This window comes from Malaya genurostris, chromosome 3 (genome assembly GCF_030247185.1).
Source record: "Malaya genurostris strain Urasoe2022 chromosome 3, Malgen_1.1, whole genome shotgun sequence".
NCBI lineage: Eukaryota > Metazoa > Arthropoda > Insecta > Diptera > Culicidae > Malaya > Malaya genurostris.
In genome coordinates, this window is record NC_080572.1 from 245,476,517 (window position 1) to 245,495,371 (window position 18,855).

Below are 18,855 nucleotides of genomic sequence, written 5' to 3' on the forward strand. Positions count from 1 at the left end.
ACTAAAGTACAGATTAGTTACATTAAACATTCTGACACACAATTAACTATTACGAAATAATAGTTCTTCATGATAAAATAATGGTGGTTCTGAAAGGAACCTTTCATTAATGGCTTCTAAGTCGATGCTATGCATTCTATATAGCAAATTAGCATAAGAAGATAAATTTCTGGCATTCAGAAGGGCCAAATTGTGTAATGGTCTGAGATATTAAACACTGTTGCGAATTTTGCACTGCGAAAATTGCACAAAGCTAATCAAATTATCCTGAAAACTGACTCTGTGACCTGAGCGTTTGGGGCTTTACACCACGCAAAAGGTCTACTTTCATTGCCCACTGCTCCTCCTGATGACCGAAGTCCAAATGAGAGGACGACCTGAGCGTTTAACGTTTTATACTTGGTTTGTTCTTACTGATGTTGGTGGGAGAACCTCACTTCGACATCCAGTTTAGTCTGTAGCAATAAGAGAAATGAACAGTTTTTATTCAAAGATTTCCTTTACTATTTGTTTAGTAGATTCTGATATGTGCCTGACTACCTCAAAACAGTCGTCCGGATGCGAAAAAGGCAAGCAAGTGTGATTAATTTTCCATTATTTCCAAAAGTTTTAAAAAACTTTGTTTTTCAATTATTTTTAGGGTTTTTTCACGCTGTTCAATACTTAATCACGAATTCCTAATCATATTACCGATAGCTTGAAGAAAAAATATGTTGTTGGATTAAGTATATCAAAAGATATTCGTGGTAAAGTTCTGCCCATTCTTGTACAAGGTAAATTTTGAAAAGGCGACCTATAGTAAAGTAAGTCGTGTTCAGGACAAAAGAACCGATTTGAAGAATTCTGGAATTAGGAACTGGACCTGATCTCAAGAACTATATTCAGAACTTAGAATAGACTTAGATTTCAGATGGATTTTAGTAGACTACAATTTCGAAACTGAAATCAGTTCCGGAATCCAGTTCAGCACGCAGGCTCTGAATTCTAAACCCATATTCCGGAACTAAGCTCTGAACTTGAAGACGATTTCTCGCCACGACTACCAAAATGGCTGGCACAGAGTACAGTAAAATGTCGCATAATTCTTTGGGAGTATTATTATAATTATAAAGAATCGAACAGAAGAATTCTGGAATAAGAAACTGGACCTGAGTTCAAGAACTTAATTTAGAACTAAGAGCAAACTCAAAGTTCAGTTGCAATTCTAGAACTACAATTTCGAAACTGAAATCAGTTCCGGAATATAGTTCCAGAATCCAGTTTCAGAATGCGAATGAGAGTTGCCACCTGAGCGTTTGAGAAGGTGCGTTCTCCGTCGCTGTTGGTTGATGATATCGCTCCCTTGACGACCGGAAAGCAAATGATAAATCATTCTCACGACGTCTGCTTCCGACCAACAAACAAGAAGAAATGATCAATTTTCGACCACGGTTCCCTTTTTATACGCATTCAGATGATGTTCTTGCGCGAAAAGAGCCAAGCAAAAGTAAAGATTTTTCTGCGTTGTTTTCAAAGTTTTAGAAAACTTCATTTTTGTTTTGTTTGTGGTTATCTCACACTGTTCAAAATAATATCCTAAATTCCTGATCATATTTTTGATGAAATGGCGGAAGAATTATGTTGCTGCCCTTAATACAAGTCGAGATATTCACGATTAAGTTCTACCCATTCTTCCATATGGCTAATTTTGAAAAGGCACCCCATAGTAAAGTAAGTCGTATTCACGACAAAAAAAACTAAAAGCTTATCATGACTACAAAAAACTATCTGAAAAATAGAAATTATGTCGTTATTGCATGTAACTTCATGTGATCGTTTCATAGTAACTTTCTTGTGTTATGAAAACAGTTGTGTGCCATAATTTCGTTTTACAAACGGGACATTTTCATTGAAATTTAATAATCGCTCAAGTCGTCATCTCAAGTTTATGGGTTTCCTCAGAATGCGACTTTCGGTAATGAAGTTACGAAGTGAAAAGTACAAAAAAAACTTTTTTAATTCATCTAGTGGTGTAATGATACCTTTCTAATATTACTTGTGCATCACTAGAAGACTGTCAAGATTGTTTTTTCAAACTTGAATAAAATCAAAAACTTTCTTTGGTGTAATCTAGAGTGCCTATAACCAGAGTGACGACATCTCATCCGTAATTTTGGCAACAATTCAAAACATTCCATTAGCTTTACATTGAATTGACAGGTCGTTTGCTCGTTTGGAACTGGGAGCTGTCATTCCAAACGAACAGCTGTCGCCACTCTGATTATAGTCACTCTAGTGTAATCTAGTTATGTCAAGTTAATATAGATTTAAATGTGGCAACCCTGAACGCTATACAAAATAGAACAAAGCACACTGTGTGCTAGGTGGGTGCGTCTTCTTCTTCCGTACCAGCACGTACCAATGTGTACCGATTTTGCATCATTTTGTATGACAGTTTGAAAGTTTTGATACTCATTGCCCTATAATTTCGGAACCAAAAGTCGGATCTGGAAGAAATGGCACAGTATCTTTTAAGACACAAAGAGCTTTAATTTCAATTCTGTATAAAATGTTCAAAACGACGTATGTAACAATGAGAGATTCTCTTTGTTTACTTTCTCTTTTGATTATTACGGCACTCTTAGCAATTCTTCTCTTCAACTATTTACCGATAATAATAACTAAGGCTATCATCTTTCAATCTGCACTGAAGAAACTATCGAAAAAAGCAGGAATATTTCGCAATATTCGAAAGAGAATGTAAACAAAGAGAATCTCTCATTGTTACATACGTCGTTTTGAACATTTTATACAGAATTATGATTTGTGAAAATCGGTTTAACCGTTGTTGAAAAATCGAAATGAGTTCCGTTTTTGGAGCTTTTCTTCACTATTACCGGTGCGTTCGGATGCGGAAATGGGACACTAGTAGTCCCAAAGTAGATTTATATATCCACCAACTAACAAGGTCTGCCAACTAGAAGATTTTATCACTAAATTTTATAAAAATGTGCACCTCACACACACACACAGACATTTGCTCAGTTCGTCGAGTTGTGTCGAATGGTATATGATTCAAAAGTCGATTTTTACAGTGATTGTATAGCCTTTTTATATGAGAAAGGCAAAAAGTGCACTCAATTTTTCTCAATAATCGCTCAACCAATTTTTACAAGCTTAGGTTCAAAGTAAAGGTCTTACAATTTCATAAAACCTCAGCGAATTAATCCGCCTACGACTTCTGGATCCGAAATTATAGGCTGATAAGTACACTGAGGTCTTTTTTTATGCGGTTTTTTTACGCGACTTTTTTATGGGAATTTTCAGAGTTATGCGGTTTTATTATGCGAAGTTTCAGAGTTATGCGGTTTCCCCTCTGCGAATTTTTTTTATTCGAAGTTTCAGAGGTATGCGGTTTTTTATGCGGTACGTAAATTCGCCTAAAAAAGACTTCAGTGTATATAAATTTCATTTTCATGGACCCGTTTTAATACATGAGACGAAAAATTTGAGCCAAATACTTTCAATTAGCCGTATAATGCTTCACATGGACAGGTCTGGTTCTTTGATGACCAAATACATTTTCGTTTCCGGTTCCTGGAGTATCGGAAATAGTGATCGCTCCAAACCGGAAATCATTCCGAACTTCCGGTTCCGGAAGTACAGGAAATGGTTGTCAAAAACGAAAGTCTTTTCATTTTCTCATCGACGGCTGAGCAGATTTTCGCAAACTTTAACTCAAATGAAAAGCTTTACTGTCTCATTGACTTTTGATCGGATTCAACTTTCAGTTCTGGACAAAACGGCGAACTTTTAAACCGTCATTCAGAGCGAAAATTGAAAAAAATACACGTAGTATTTATATTAACATGACTCAAAACTATTTTTGAAATGAAAAGATTAATCTAACTAAACTTTTTTTAATTCAAGATTCAAAGAAAAGTTTTTTTTGTAGAATCTCTAAGTAATATTTATGAAAACATGAGTCATATGAGAATGGCATCATTACACCTCTAGGTGCATTGGACCAGATTTTCAATACTATGTTCATTCTATACCCACTTTAGAAATCTTGAGAGACAACAATGAGTGACGTTTTGGTCACATTTTCCATGTTTTTTTTGGGAGCGCGTTATTTTGCAGAAAGTTGCGTTTGGTCGGATGCTATTTCGCCGAAATAGTACAAGGGTAGTTTGTTTTGTTTTCAAATAAATATATAAAATACTTAAAAACTACTTCGTCATACAACATATCGACTTGATATAATGTATATAACTATATAATATTCATTTATAGTTACGAAAATAATCAAATACGTAAAGTTATTAAATCCGATATTCATCAGATATACATTCGCTCATATAATCCTAAGATACTATCGGATACAAACCATTTCTTCAAGGTTTTGATATTGGTTAACAGTACTTTTAAGCTAGGGTGGTTTGATTTGCCACTTTTTGCAACCTCTTGAAATAGTTAAGTACGAAATATGACAATTTTTTTATATAAAACTATCCATAATTATTTCAAAAATTGTCTTAGAGCTTTGAAGTTCTCTACAATTTTACGTATTTTTAAAAAATCTAACATTTTGTTGAACAAATCATTTCTCTAGAATTAATGAGAGAATAGTTAGAACGAAAAAACAGTTTTTTAACCTTTAACTACCGAAATTAAGCAAGTTAAAACTACCGAAATTAAGCAAGTTAATTTTTCTATTTGTCTTTACACACGTGCTCGAACATAGTCGTTCATTTCCGTAAGACCGCATCAATAACCCTTAGAAGACACCAACAAGGAAAAGTCAATGATAAGGCCGCCAAATAATCAAAGGCATACAATTGCAGTTTTGAACATCGTGCAATGGAAGAATTCACTGAAATGACCCTTTCGGCGAAATGGCATTCAGGAAAATGGCTTGTTATCTTGAAACACGGATAAAACCACTTTGCCAATTTTTCTCATAAAATCATTAATGATAGACATGACCTTGAGAAGTAAAGTTTCATGATTTCTTAGTCTTAGTACCGGCAATGAATTGGTATTCGTGCATATTATCGAATTCTGCCCCGTTATATTTTTTACTAAAAGCTGTTATTTTAAGAGCTTATTTGAAATTTAAATAAAACACATGCCAAATTATGAAACGGCCAAAATTTATTTTCAAGACAATTTCTTGGCATTTAACATATAAATATGGTTGTGATGACCAAACAGTATGCTTTTCGGGATGTATCGGTTGACTTGATGTCCAAAAGAGTGACTGTAGACCGAAATTTGGTAATTACGTTCTTTGTGGTGGTCTCAGATGGACGATTATGTGCACTATAAAATTCACTAAGTGCTCGAAAAACAGTTTTAATTGAACATTGAATTTGCAAGCAAATTTCCATGATTTGGAAGCGTTGTTATGAAGTTAAACTATTCATGATGATTTTCCAAACGATACTGAGTAAAGACGTCACTTTACACTGTCAAAACAACTTTCAGACAATAGAGTAATTCCCACTGAATAAAAAAAAACGCCTAAAACTCAATCCTCTCTAGATGGAAATGGAAGCTCCTCTTCCCCTAGAAGAAGGGTGTGAACAAGATCCATTAATAAAAAAATTTATTATTTTATCTAACAAAAATATGGTTTAATCGGCCACGTACAGCTTATTCGCAATTGACCTAAATCAATTTTTTTCTATGAAAACCTCCTAAAAAACACCCGTTATTGGTTTATGTATCTAAGGAAGGGTCTCCACTTTACCCCGCATGCTTCTAAGTATAAGAAACGTTACAATACTGAGACACCTTTCGATTGTTAATTACAATCAACATCAGTGTATCAAAATTTTGAGTAGTTTTCAAATTATTGAATAATGAACACACATTCATTCTAGAAAGTATTCCATTCATGCAAACAGTAATACTTTCTTGAATTTTAAAGAAACCCTCTTTTGGAAGTGCGTTTTGCCCCGTTGTTTTGATGCCTTCTGACCAGTTGTTGAAGATCTCTCCTACCTCTTAGTTCAGAAACATGTGACTTCTCGTAATGCGAAATTTTGTCGTGAATACGACTTACTTTACTATGGGGTGCCACTCTGAGAGAGTGATAAGTTTTTGATCGTGAATATCTCTTGTTGTATCTAACGAATCAACATAATTTCTGCTACATGCCATCGGAAATATGATCACTATTTTATGATAAAATTTTCAGTTGAGTGACTTAATCTCTAATAATTCAAAATTAAACTTTTCTGAAATGTTTGGTATAAACGAGTATCAAAGAGGATAATTCATAAGGCGCGTTTGTCTTTCTCGTATTTTTAAAGCTCATAGCTCAGTGATCTGTGAAAGGATTTATATAATCTAACTACCAATAGAATCGAAATTTTTCAACTTAAACGTGTATAGCAAAAGCATTGAAGTATTTCAATAGTACACTATTGAAAAACCTGTCTCATTTGACCCATGTCAACACCAGCCAATCAGAACGCGTTCTGAGGAAGAGAACAAAATATCTGCTGCTGTACAACAAATCGTTCGAGCAAAATGTTGCGAATAGTGTTTGATATCGTAGTGAGTTCCACAATTTGGTCCTTCTAAAAGGCAGGAATGAATCCCGTACAGCATCCTGATAGTTTCTTTTAATGAAATGCAAATCCGAAATGAAATAATCGACATTAAAATTCTATATGCTGCTATTTTTCTAGCCGTTAGGACCGCCCATTAGTGAAAAAGCTACAAACGAAATCACGTAAAAAGAAACATCTTAGCAAAAAGTGGATCAGTTTGGATTCAATCGCCACTGCGAGCAAATGTATTGTGTGTCGTTTGCAAAGCTAGTTTCGCTTCCGACAAGAGCGATTACGTCACAGCTGCTAGTCGTTTGCATTGGTGAAAAATCAACGAAAAGAGGAAAACGGTGGGGAGGGTCACACAAAATCAGCCGTTCTAATGGCTCTAAAAGTTTTCTAAAGAACTATTAGGATTTGTTGTTCGCAAATCGAAGGGAAATATCCTCAGTTTAGTGCAAATCTAGAACAGTTTGGTTAGATTTGTGCACTTTTCGCTGTGTGAAATTCAGAGTAATCGAGATCAAGTGAAGCCTTCTTTGTTTTTGAGAAAAATGTGGAAAAGGGGGATGCTTGCATAATTCATACAATTGATCAACTAATTGATATTCGGGAGTGTTAAGGAACATGTCAGTTGTTTTCGTATTCACGACATCCAGTTATGTCTTTGACATTACCCACCCGCCTTTTTTTCTTGTTGTTCACGATCAGGTGTTTTGCCCCAAATGAATTTAAATTTTTAGGAGTTTTCAACATGTGGTATTTTATGTATTTTCCAATCGATACTGCGAGAATTTATTTGTTATTAAGAGCAACTTTCCCCAATCGATTCTACTTTAATGTACAATAAAAATAGATTGGTGTGAAGTAGATGCTAGAAATCATTGTACTTTTCAATCTTGAATTTGAAAGTACCCGGCCTAACAAAGTGAACACGATTTTTTTGGTTCAAAATTAACTTTATTCATCAACGTAATCTCCATCAAGAGCAACGCAATCATTTCAGCGCCGCCCTAACATTTCAATACCACTTTTGTAGAACGATTTATCTTTTGTTTCAAATTTCTAATCAGCGAGCATTTTTTCAGGTCTACGAACAGCCAGTAGTCACTGGGGGCCAAATCTGGTGAATACGGTGGATGTGGGAGCAATTCATTTGCCATTTTTTTTAGTTGATAATATAATTTTAAAGGCACACTGCTTAAGCTTTAAGACACCTAGGGCATTTTCTAATTAAAAAAAACTACTTCAAACTAGTATAATTTCAACTATCGTAATGTCGCATTGGGGTAACGGTTATCTACTCTGGAGAACAAAACTACCTACAAATTGACAATGGTTGATGGGTAGGAGCTTATTTTGGTTGGTAATTTTATAGATGAGAAAGAGAGAAACAGAGAGAAGTAATAATGCATAAAATAAATTTAACAAGGAGGAGAGGAGCAAAGGAAGCTAGAGTGGGAAAAAAGATATTAAAGCTTGCTTCAGATAGAATTGAAACAAAGACAATTGCCTGTATTTCAGTTATTTATTATTGAATTCAAGATCTTTTTTCATACAAATGTAGCGTTTTCTTCGTACTTTTAATATAAAATACGAATAAAATTTTTCGTTACGGTTTCGAAGGAATTTTCGAATTTTTCCTGTAACACGGTTCATTAGGCGGCGCACACCTTCTTCGTCCATCGTTTTAGCTATCTGATTCCACCAGGTCGTCATCTGATTGATGTCTTTGACAACCTTTCCTTTTGCCTTGAGTCTCCTCTTCATGATTGCCCAGTATTTCTCAATAGGGCGGAACTAGGGGCAGTTGGGTGGGTTAAGGTTTTTCGGAACAAACTGGACCCCTTTCTCTGCATACCATTCTTGAACGACTTTGCTGTAATGACAGCTTGCCAAATCTGCCAAAATATTACGGGATGGTCGTGGGATCGAATCAACGGCAAAATTCGTTTTTGGAGACACTCTTTTTGGTATAGTTCCGACGACATTGTCTTATTTGTAACGAAAACTTTCGTTTTTTTGCCCCAGCTGCTAATGCCCTGCCAAAACAGAAGTTTTCTTGCAAATTTGTCGACAAAAACAAATTTAAATTTGGCTGGAACATTCCCCCGAGCCGCTGCCAAGTACTCAGTAGGTTTCATCGTCCATCAGAAGACACTGGTCGAACTTGGTTAGCACCTAGTCATATAGTTTCCGAGCACGAATTTTGACCACACTATTCTGTTTTATGGTCCGATTTGGCTGTTTGCTAGCTCGATACGACTTGATTCCTTCCCGGAGTCGAGTTCTCCTCACGGTACTATGGACAGCACCGAATTTTCTGGCCAAATCACGATTCGACAGATTAGGATTCCTCTTAATCGTATTCAAAATCTTACCACGCAGTTTCCGGTCGACAGTTCCACTCCGACGATTGGCTTGAGGCTTCCGAATCGTCGTCAATGTTTCCTTATACCGTTTGATAACGCGTCATGCGGTATTTCAGGGCAATTTCAGCTGTTTAGCTAGCCTAGATGCAGACCACAATGGATTTTCTAAATAACTGTGCACATTTTTTTCCCTTCTTTCGGCTTCCATGTTGATTGTTTACAAAGTAGAGTACTGATTTGCGGAATGTCAAAAATCATACGTGAAGCTGACAAAATTCCCGACACGTGGGCGCCAAGAATTTCCAAATCCGTCCACCAAGAGCGCCACAATATGAGCAAAAGTTTATTCCAATTCTAAATAAAGCTAGCTTTATTAGTTGACAGTAGAGATGGCGAAGAAACGGGGAGGGGGGGACGAAACGGTTAGTGACGTCACAAAGATCAAATTAAATTATATGAATTATTTTGCCATTGTTTTGATTGACTTGTGACACGGTGCGTTGCGTTGATGGAAAATTTTTTTTGTTCGGCATATGCGGTCGTTTCTTTGCAATTTCAGCCTTCAAACGCTCCAATAACGCTGTATAATATTCACTATTAATGGTATTTCCTTTCTCAAGATGGTCGATAAAAATTACACCACGCACATCCCAAAATACCGAGGCCATAGCCTTTTCAGCCGATTGTTGTGATTTCGGGCGCTTTGGATGAGGTTCACCAGATGACGATCGTTTTGATTCCGGAGTGAAGTGATAAGTCCATGTTTCATCCATTGTCACATACCGATCTAAAAATTCCGATTTGTTACGTTTAAACATGGCCAAAGACTACTCAGAATCATCAACACGTTCTCGTTTTTGGTCAACAGTGAGCAAACGCGGCACCCACTTTGAACAGAGATTTCTCATAGTCAAATGCTCATGCAATATAAAGCCAACACGTTTTTTTGATATCTTCACGATGCTAGCTAACTCACGCAACTTCACTTTTCGATCATTAAAAGGGTTTTTTTGGATTTTTTTTATGTTTTCTATTGTTACCGCCTCATTTGGACGTCCACTGCGTTCTGCATCATCGGTGTCGCCAGTGTTTGAAGCCAGAAAACCAACGTTTTATTGTTGTTTCTGATGGAATGGAGTCTCCATAACACTTTTCAAGCCATTGCTTCGCTTGAACGACATTTTTCCCCATCAAGAAGCAGTGTACAATTGAAACACGAAATTGTTTTTGATCCATTGTTTTGAAAATAAGGAAAGTAGCGTCACTTTTGGCACAATAACTCACAAACTATAGATGTCTTTTAAAGGTTAGTATTAGCTGAAAAAAGCTGATTGCAATAAAACTAGCGCCATCTATGTGTTAGGGCCGGGACTTTTCAGCCCAGGTGTTATTTGTTACTAAGTTCATGTTCATGATGGTTTTTCGTACACGAAATGTTTACTGGAGCTGAAATGACTACTGGAGCCGTTATCCTATATAGTGACTTTTCAGAACCTCCTGTAGTTTAGTTGGAAAGTTTTGATGCATCGATTATACAGTCTGGGTTTGATATCAAGCGTTTATCATCTTTTCATGCAAAGTAGCAACCCGCTAGAATTTGAAGACTGTTTTCAGGTGTTGTTTTTATTCAGCAGTCATTTGCCTGTCTGTGCGTACAGTAATCAATGTCAGTGATTTCCGTTGCACCCGTCCGCTGTGAAGTTGGAAATAGGATTTTTGTGTGCTACTGAAAATCATCGAGAGTTTTACCTAGTTTACTCGTTTGAACTGTAATTTAAATATTGTAATGAGTGAAAGAAAAGTTGGTACCGTGATATTGAAATTGGATGAGCAGTTGTTAATGGCAAATCGATCGAGTCGTTTCTCTGATAGATCAAGTTCAAACCATTTAATTGTATGCATCATCTCCATTATTTTAGCTTTGAAAGACATGTACAACCGTTTTAATTAGTACTTATAATCTTCCGCGGTGTATGTACCGGACACTGCAAAAGACTACAAGCAATAATGAAAATACATGCATATCATTCGATACGAAATAAAACAACTGATGACGGGAAAGTGGTAGTGATAATATACTGGTAATTTCAGTCGATGGAAACTTTGCGATAAAAATCTTTTATCTATGTTTAAATTCGAACAATGCCCATATAATCGGGATCCGTTATACATAGTTTCAACTCGTTCCAACATCGATGAGTACTATCTCCCACTGAGAATCTTGTGGAACCTGTAATTGGAATATTTCTCCTAGCATCAACTGATTCTCAATCCCTTCACGGCATTAAAACTCAGTACGACGACGACTAAATTAAACCTGCCCTACCCGCAAATGGCAACACTGTTTGCCCTTTCTGCCTGACTGCGGTATCCGGCCAAGGCGCGCGGGAATGACGAGGAAAATTTCTTCGCACAATCTCGCCGCTTGGATCACTGCGCAAACGCTCTGCTATGAAATTACCGCTAGTTCCAGTGAATATAAAATATCGCCAACCCGGTATTTCACTCTTCCCAAGAATTCGCCCGTCTTGCGTAATATCGTTCCCCCTTTCCCCCGGGGGTTTTATCTGGGTGAGTGTGTGTGTATGCACAAAGAAAAGGGTGAACGGGGACCAGCGGAAGAGATATATAAACGTTCCGAATTTTATGAATGTTTCAATGATTTACATAAAATGGAAAACCTTCGAACAATGGACTTCTTTCTGCGGCCCTGGCAACCGGCTCTGCCTCGGAAACGTACCCGACGAGGCAGCCACTAAAAACACACAGACATAAAAGTTCCATTCCAACGTCAGAAGCATTAAAACTTTGTCTTATTACGAGAATTTTAGTACCTACATAACTGGTATTCGTCGTCTTGCTCTAACATTTTTTTTCTTCTTTCTTTTGTGTTATTATGCTATTTTCTTTTCCAGAGGAGGAAATCGATGAAAGCGCGTTCAAGTGTCTGAAATACGACATGATTAAGGAGATAATCCCGAGGGTGGGCAAACGGGCCAAGTTCGTCCAGAAGTACGAGGAATACAAAGAGAATCTAACGGAACGGCCGGCATTCGGCGAGCTGCAGCTGGATGAGAAGGTATTATAAATTCTTTTTGTTTTTTTTTCTCATCTCCAGATCCCGTGTGATCTTCAATTCCACCCAAACTACTGTACTGTTCTCTCTGTTCGTCTTCTCGGCTCTGTGCATCACTTTCTGAAATTTCTAAGCAAAGATTCGCGCGCTCCGCTAATGGGAACTGGGTAGCCTCACTCGCGACGGATGTGGGCATGCTGTTATTATTGTTGTTCTTGTTGTTGATGATGATGTTGATGATGATGATGATGCTGGCATTGAGAAGAAACTGGAGAAACTTCGAGGAATACACATAATATGAGATAGTACCGGGCGATGAATATCTTGATTGTCGGTTGGAAAAAAAATTAAATAAGCGGGTAGCTGAAGTATGAAGCAGGGAACGATAGAGAGAGAGACAGAGAAAGTGCACAAAACTAGAAGGGGGAATGGAAAAACGAAATTCCTCGTTTCGCTTGTATTTCTCATGAAACATGGTACAATGACGATGGTATTCCAAGTTCATTAGACTTGAATATATGTTATTCACGTTGTTTCGCTGCTATTCACGATGACGATAGGTTTGCCGGTCGGTAGGGGTGCTCGAATTTTGATTCTGGTACTTCTAGGAATATATTAGGATTTTAAATTTAAATTCAAATTTATTTTGGTTCTTCCGCTGTTGAGTAGCTTGGCGAAATTCACGAATGGGTTCGAGGAATGTAGATCTGGAAAGCTTTGATCATACATTATTCAATATGTAATTAATCATATTTATTTCAGATTCTGTTTTTGTTATTCATTGTTAGATGTTGTTTACCCTAGTTTTAAAGTTTCAAGACAGTTGTTGTAATAAAGATGTTCCCTTGAAACAAAACAAAAAAAGGTGGGACTGTACTTTCATAAATCATTTTGACAACAATAGTATGACAGAAGATCTCGATCAGAATTGAAATACTTGTTCAGTCTCGATGGAATTTCATGTACGTATTCAACAGCTAGATTTTGATAAAACGCCAACATGGGAATTACTGTTCGATCAGTTCATGGAACCCGTACCAAAAAGAGACAACAAAAATCTTTCTCTCCCTTCCTACAACCAAATGATTGATTCTATCTCTGTTTGAGGAAGCACATGTCAAGTTTGTTTCGTTTCCGGGATTCCTTACACACAACGAAGATCGAAAGAAGTAGTTTAGCTCAGAATTGAAAAAAGCTCAAGAACATGCTGAGAGGCTCAAAAAATTACATGGTAGAAGCAAAATAAACCTGTAAACCGCAGAAAATACACCTCCAGAAATGCGTTTCAAATTTAATACTTCGAGCAATTATCGTACGGATTGATTTCAAATGTCGTTCGAAGCTGGTTTGGAATTTCGAGTGCAATTTTTTTTTATTTATTTTCAGAATCTGACGCTTCAACCGTGCGTATTTGTATATTAGAATGTGCTGAAACCAAACCAATTTTCTGACTTTTTCCTACTTAAAACCTAGGACCAGACCAGAACACTGGGTACTCAATTTTAGAGCAGATTTCGAGCTAGTTGAGATTAATGGAAGTTAGTACACAGAAATCGGCGGTTTTTTAATGGAAATGGTTTATACGAATTTTAACAGTTACGGCTTTTTCACATTGCTCTTATAACAGGTGTTTTTTTAGGAGGTTTGTTTTTCCAATAGGGATTACTCTATTGTCTGAAAGTGGTTTTGACAGTGTAAAGTGACGCCTCTACTCAGTATTGTTTGGCAAAGCATCATGAATAGGTTAATTCCAGAACAACGCTTCCAAACCTTGGAAATTTATTTTAAATATTAGTGTTCAATTAAAACTGTATAAAGCGCAAAATTATCTTCAGTAATGAGGCGCATTTTTGGTTGAGTTGATACGTCAACAAGCCAAATTGCCGTATTTGGAGCCAAGATAATCCACACGCCGTTCAAGAATTACCGATGCATCCCGATAAATGTACTGTTTGGTGCGGTCTATGGGCTGTTGGAATCATCGGTCCTTATTTCTTTAAAAATGAGGAAGGACAACGCGTTACCTTGAATGAAAATCGATACAGAACCATGATCAATATATTTTTGTTTCCAAATCTTCAAGATATGGATGTGGACAAAATGTGGTTTCAACAGGATGGTGCCACTGGTCATACTGCTGCCGAAACAATCGTCTCATTGAAAGAACATTTCAATGACAACATTATTTCGAGTAATGGATCGATAAATTTTTATTTTTAACGCTAGCAAATTTAAACGCTAGCAAATTTTATCCAAACGCTAGCAAATTTTTAACGCTATCAAATTTTATCCGGACCCGACTTTCGGTTCCAGAATTACATGGCTATGTGAAGGTAAATAAAATTCTTTGAATTAGCCATATGATATATTGCGTACGTGTTAGTTGGTAACCATAGAAATCAATTTCGCATTATTACTTCCTGGTTCCAGAAGCACTTCCGCCAATCTGAGCGACGAGGCAAAAAGGCATTTTTGCCTTTCTCATATAGAAAGACTACACAATCACTGTGAAAAGTGACTTTTGAACAGATGCCTGAAGGGCCGGGTGTCATATACTATTCGACTCAGTTCGTCGAGATCACAAAATGTCTGTGTGTATGTGTGTGTATGTATGACCAATAATGTCACCCAATTTTCTCAGAGATGGCTGAAGTGAATCGATTTTCCTAAATTCAAATTCAAATGGAAGGTCTTATAGTCCCATAGCTTGCTATTGAATTTTATCGTTATCCGATATCTGGTTCCCGTGTTACAAGGTAATCAATTAAGTGATTGATTGTGGGAATTGCACAACTTTTACTGCTTCGCTTCTAGAATTAAAACGGAGCATCTATATTGCAGTATGACTGGAACTGAATTTGGAACATGGAAGCTTCGAATTCAGTTGCAAAATTCTGGTTCGGAATCTAGATCAAAAATTCAGTTCATTAATTTAGTGTTAGAATTCTGGAACTGAACTCTATTTCACTATTCAGGATCCAAATTCAATTCCAGAACTAAATACTGAACTTGAATTCCGAATCTGGCATGAAGCACTAAATCCAGTTCCAAAATCTTGTTCCAGAAGCCAAGATCCTGAATTCAATTCCAGCATGTTTAAAGGTAATGAAGTCAGAAACTGCAATCGGGAATTAAATTCAGGTTCTGAAGTCAGTTTCAAAATTCTGGTTTAGATTTTAATTTTTTTCCAAAATCCAGATTTCGAACTTTAGATTAGGGATTAGGGGACGGGTATAGCGTGATGGGTAAGTCGATGCCTTTCACGCAGCCCGCCTGGGTTCGATTCCCAACCCCGCACATAGGGTCAGAAAGTTTTTCTGGCCCGAAGAGGCGAATGACATTAATGTTAAAGCCTCTATAATTGAAACAAAAAAAAAAAAAAAAGATTTCGAACTCATATAATTAATTTTGTTTCGGAATTCTGAATTTTTGTCCCAGATTGAGAATTTGGGATATAAATTTTGAACTCAAATTAGGGCACTAAATTTAGTTTCAAATCTAATCAGTGAGCCAGTTCCAAAAATCTAGCTCCAGAATCTAGAATTAGGATGCAATTTCGGATTCGAAGTTTTAACTTTCGAACCTGCATTATCGAACAAAATTCTGAAACTGAATTCCAAAACTGCATTCTAAAACAAAAATGCAGGTGGGCCTGAGACTACTTTAATAGCATCGTCCCTGTGAGAAAATAGGCAAGCCAACGTAATAAGTTTTCCTCAATGTTTCCAAAAGTTAAAGAAAACGTTATATTACAATTCCTGATAGCTTGTAGAAAAAAATATGTTGTTGGGTTAAATACAACAAGAGATATTCACGATTAAGTTCTACCCATTCTTGTACGGGGTAAATTTCGAAAAGACGCCCCATAGTAAAGTAAAAAGTACAAAAAACAGAACTCACTTCGAATTCTCAGCAACAACTAAACCGATTTTCATAATTCATGATTCAAATTACAGCACTCATTGTCTTAAAAAATACTGTGCGATTTAAACCAGATCCGACTTCCAGCTCCGAAATTATATGGCGATGAGTGTCTAAACTTTCAAACAGTCATAGAAAATGACGATGCAAAACCGCTACGTGCTGGTACGGAAGTAGAACACACCACCGTTTTTCGAACGAATCACACAACGGGATTTGTTCAATTGAGTATAGCGTGCAGGGTTGGCACATTTAAAGCTATATTTTCAAGGAGAAAAATCTGTAAATCTATGTCGGGGATCAAAATTCTGCATTGAAAATCTGAATATTTTCTATATAGAGGTTTTAACGGTTGCTGATCGACGTTTCAAAAATTTAATGATGGTCTCCTTTGGGGTAGAACACTCAAAAGTTTTCTTCGTCAAGTTGGGTGTAACATTCCAAATAATTGGTACTGAATAGTTGAAATCAATTGCTTCTGACCTCTAATTCTTGACGAATAAAATATATTTTTCTATTCGACTCAGCTCGACGAACTGAGTAAAATTTTGTGTGTGTGATAAATATTGTCACTCATTTTTCTCGAAGATGGCTGAACCGATTTTCACAAACTTAGATTCAAATGGAAGGTCCTGAGGTGCCATAAGAATATCTCAATTTTCATTCGGATCAAACTTCTGGTTCTGGTGGGAAAGTATTTAGTGGAAAAATGTCAATTTCAAGGATTTTTTTTTTCATAGGCTACCTTTTTATATTGGCTAGTGGTTTGCAAACCATGAGAGTCTGTAACCAAATAAACCATTGATAGTTCCATAAATGATTTGCTGAATTTTTCGTAGGTCATATTTGTGTATGGTTGAATGAACCGAATGTCGCTATGCCGATATCCAGCTTTAGGTTCCGGAAGTACTGACAATAATCAACAAATGTGATAAAATGGAGTTCACTTCACTTTCTCACATATGATTGAATAGATTTTCACTAACTTAAATCCAAATGTAGTATATCAATGTAGTAGTAAGTATTAGGCAACAGAAATCTTCAAAAAAATTTTCTAAACTTTTTAGAATTGTAGTATTTCGGGGAATTTCTGCTGTAATATACAGGAGAAAATTAAAATGAGAAAGGCATCATTACATCACTAGGTGGATTAAAGCAAAGCATTTTAAATTTATTTCTCTCAATGGATATTATTTATTATCCCTCAAATAATTCAAATGATTTCTTCCGTTTAAAAACTGTAACTTAAAATGATATGCGTGGATTGGCATGAACTTTCGAAGTCAACGCTTGATTTTGTTTCGGTAATAATGTCAAATTTAACAATGTTTTCGTGAATGCGTCAAATCTTAGGCTATGTGATATCAAAAAATCGAATCTCACTGTTAAATGGATTTAGATCGTTTCGACTTTCTCCATAGAAAGGTAATAGAAATGCTGGAAAAGACGACTATTGATCGGAGTTCCGGAGACCCACAGTATTATATACCATTCGACTCAGCTCGATGAGGTCGGGAAAAGTCGTTGTGTCTTTATGATATCTATAAGCTTAGGCTCGCTTGAAAGCTACTATTGGGTTGTAATACAAGTTCTAAAATCAATTGGCTGTCGCTTCCGGTTCCGGAGATATGGCGGTATAAATGGCGTAACCGACAAAACGCGTTTTTTTCTATCCACACTTTTGTTTTAAGAAAAAAGTTACCAATGATCAAGTTCAAATGTATTATTGCTGATACTTTTGGTTTCAGGAATGTGGTCGAATCTACGACGTAAGCTTTGAGACACGCTTTTCTAAACTAATTGAAACAATCTGCATAATTTTTTGTTAAAAATCAGCCCAAATTCGTGTCAAGAATTATCCTAACGAAAAAAATATGCTTCACTGAGACTGCTAGAATGACAATAGAAAGGTATTATCTCACTACTAGGTGGATTAAGAAGTGGCTTTTTTCAATAATTATTATCAAAAGTCGTATAAAAATGCATAGAGGGAAATTCGATTGAAAAACTTAAACTATCATGAGAATTGTGCAATGTAATCATAAAACCAGGATCGTAACCCAGGATTCCGTTTCGAGAAGAGTCCTCAGGTAGAAAAAATAAATGTGCATAATTTTCGGTACGCCTTTTACCGGCGTTTTTAACAAACACTGTAATCTTTTCCACTGGAACTATCATCACTAAGTATTTAAATAAAAATTATGACTGTGTCTAGGACCTTCTAAATGTTCATTTCTAGAGCACAGAAATCCACAAGACTGCTGTTAGATTTTGATAAGTGGTCCAACATTAAGTTTGTTTTTTTTTTTTTTTAATTTGATGGTCATACAAACCTACTTTGGCTATACAGGTTTCGGTATCAGGTTCTGGAAGTAGCGGTCTTAAATGCTAAAATGAAACTCACATCGATTTCTTAGAGATAAATTGACGTTCGGGAACAGAAAATAGTTCGAGGAAGCCAAATCAGATGGAACAAGGTGGATGGACAAGTAATTAGAACTCTAAACCGTTGATTTTAAGCATGGTAGAGATGTTCATGGGCTTCATGTTAGGTCTGTTCACAGCGGTTTCGGTCTTTAATCGCTCCATTCATGCACGCTAATACTTGCATTGAGGTAGTCCTCCGAAAGTATACTATAACAATCCCAGAAAAGCGACATCACGATCATTCCGACCCATTGAGCCTCTCTTCCTAGCACTCGTGCCATTTCGTAGCACGACTTCAGTCCACTGTTGGGTATCATCATTTTATTCTCTGGCGTATAATAATGGATCTAGCCAAACATGTACTCGAAGTGCACTCATTCTGCTCATCTGCAGAATCTTTCCCAACCGTGGGAAGCTCGCGCACTTTCTGGTCATCTAAGAAGTGTATCGAAAATAAGCTATCTACAAATTTTTCCTTCAAATTATGATAAAAAACTATATCTTATTCAAACTAAAA

General features: G+C 36.5%; 1 protein-coding gene across 1 annotated transcript in view; it reads left to right on the forward strand.

Annotated features, from left to right (window-relative positions):
- Positions 1-18,855, forward strand: part of LOC131436326 (uncharacterized) — a 68,330-nt gene that overhangs the window by 1,548 nt on the left and 47,927 nt on the right. Inside the window, exon 2 of the mRNA XM_058604991.1 lies at positions 11,830-11,993. Coding sequence (XP_058460974.1) covers positions 11,830-11,993 — 164 coding nt within the window. The remainder of the gene's footprint in view (positions 1-11,829; positions 11,994-18,855) is intronic.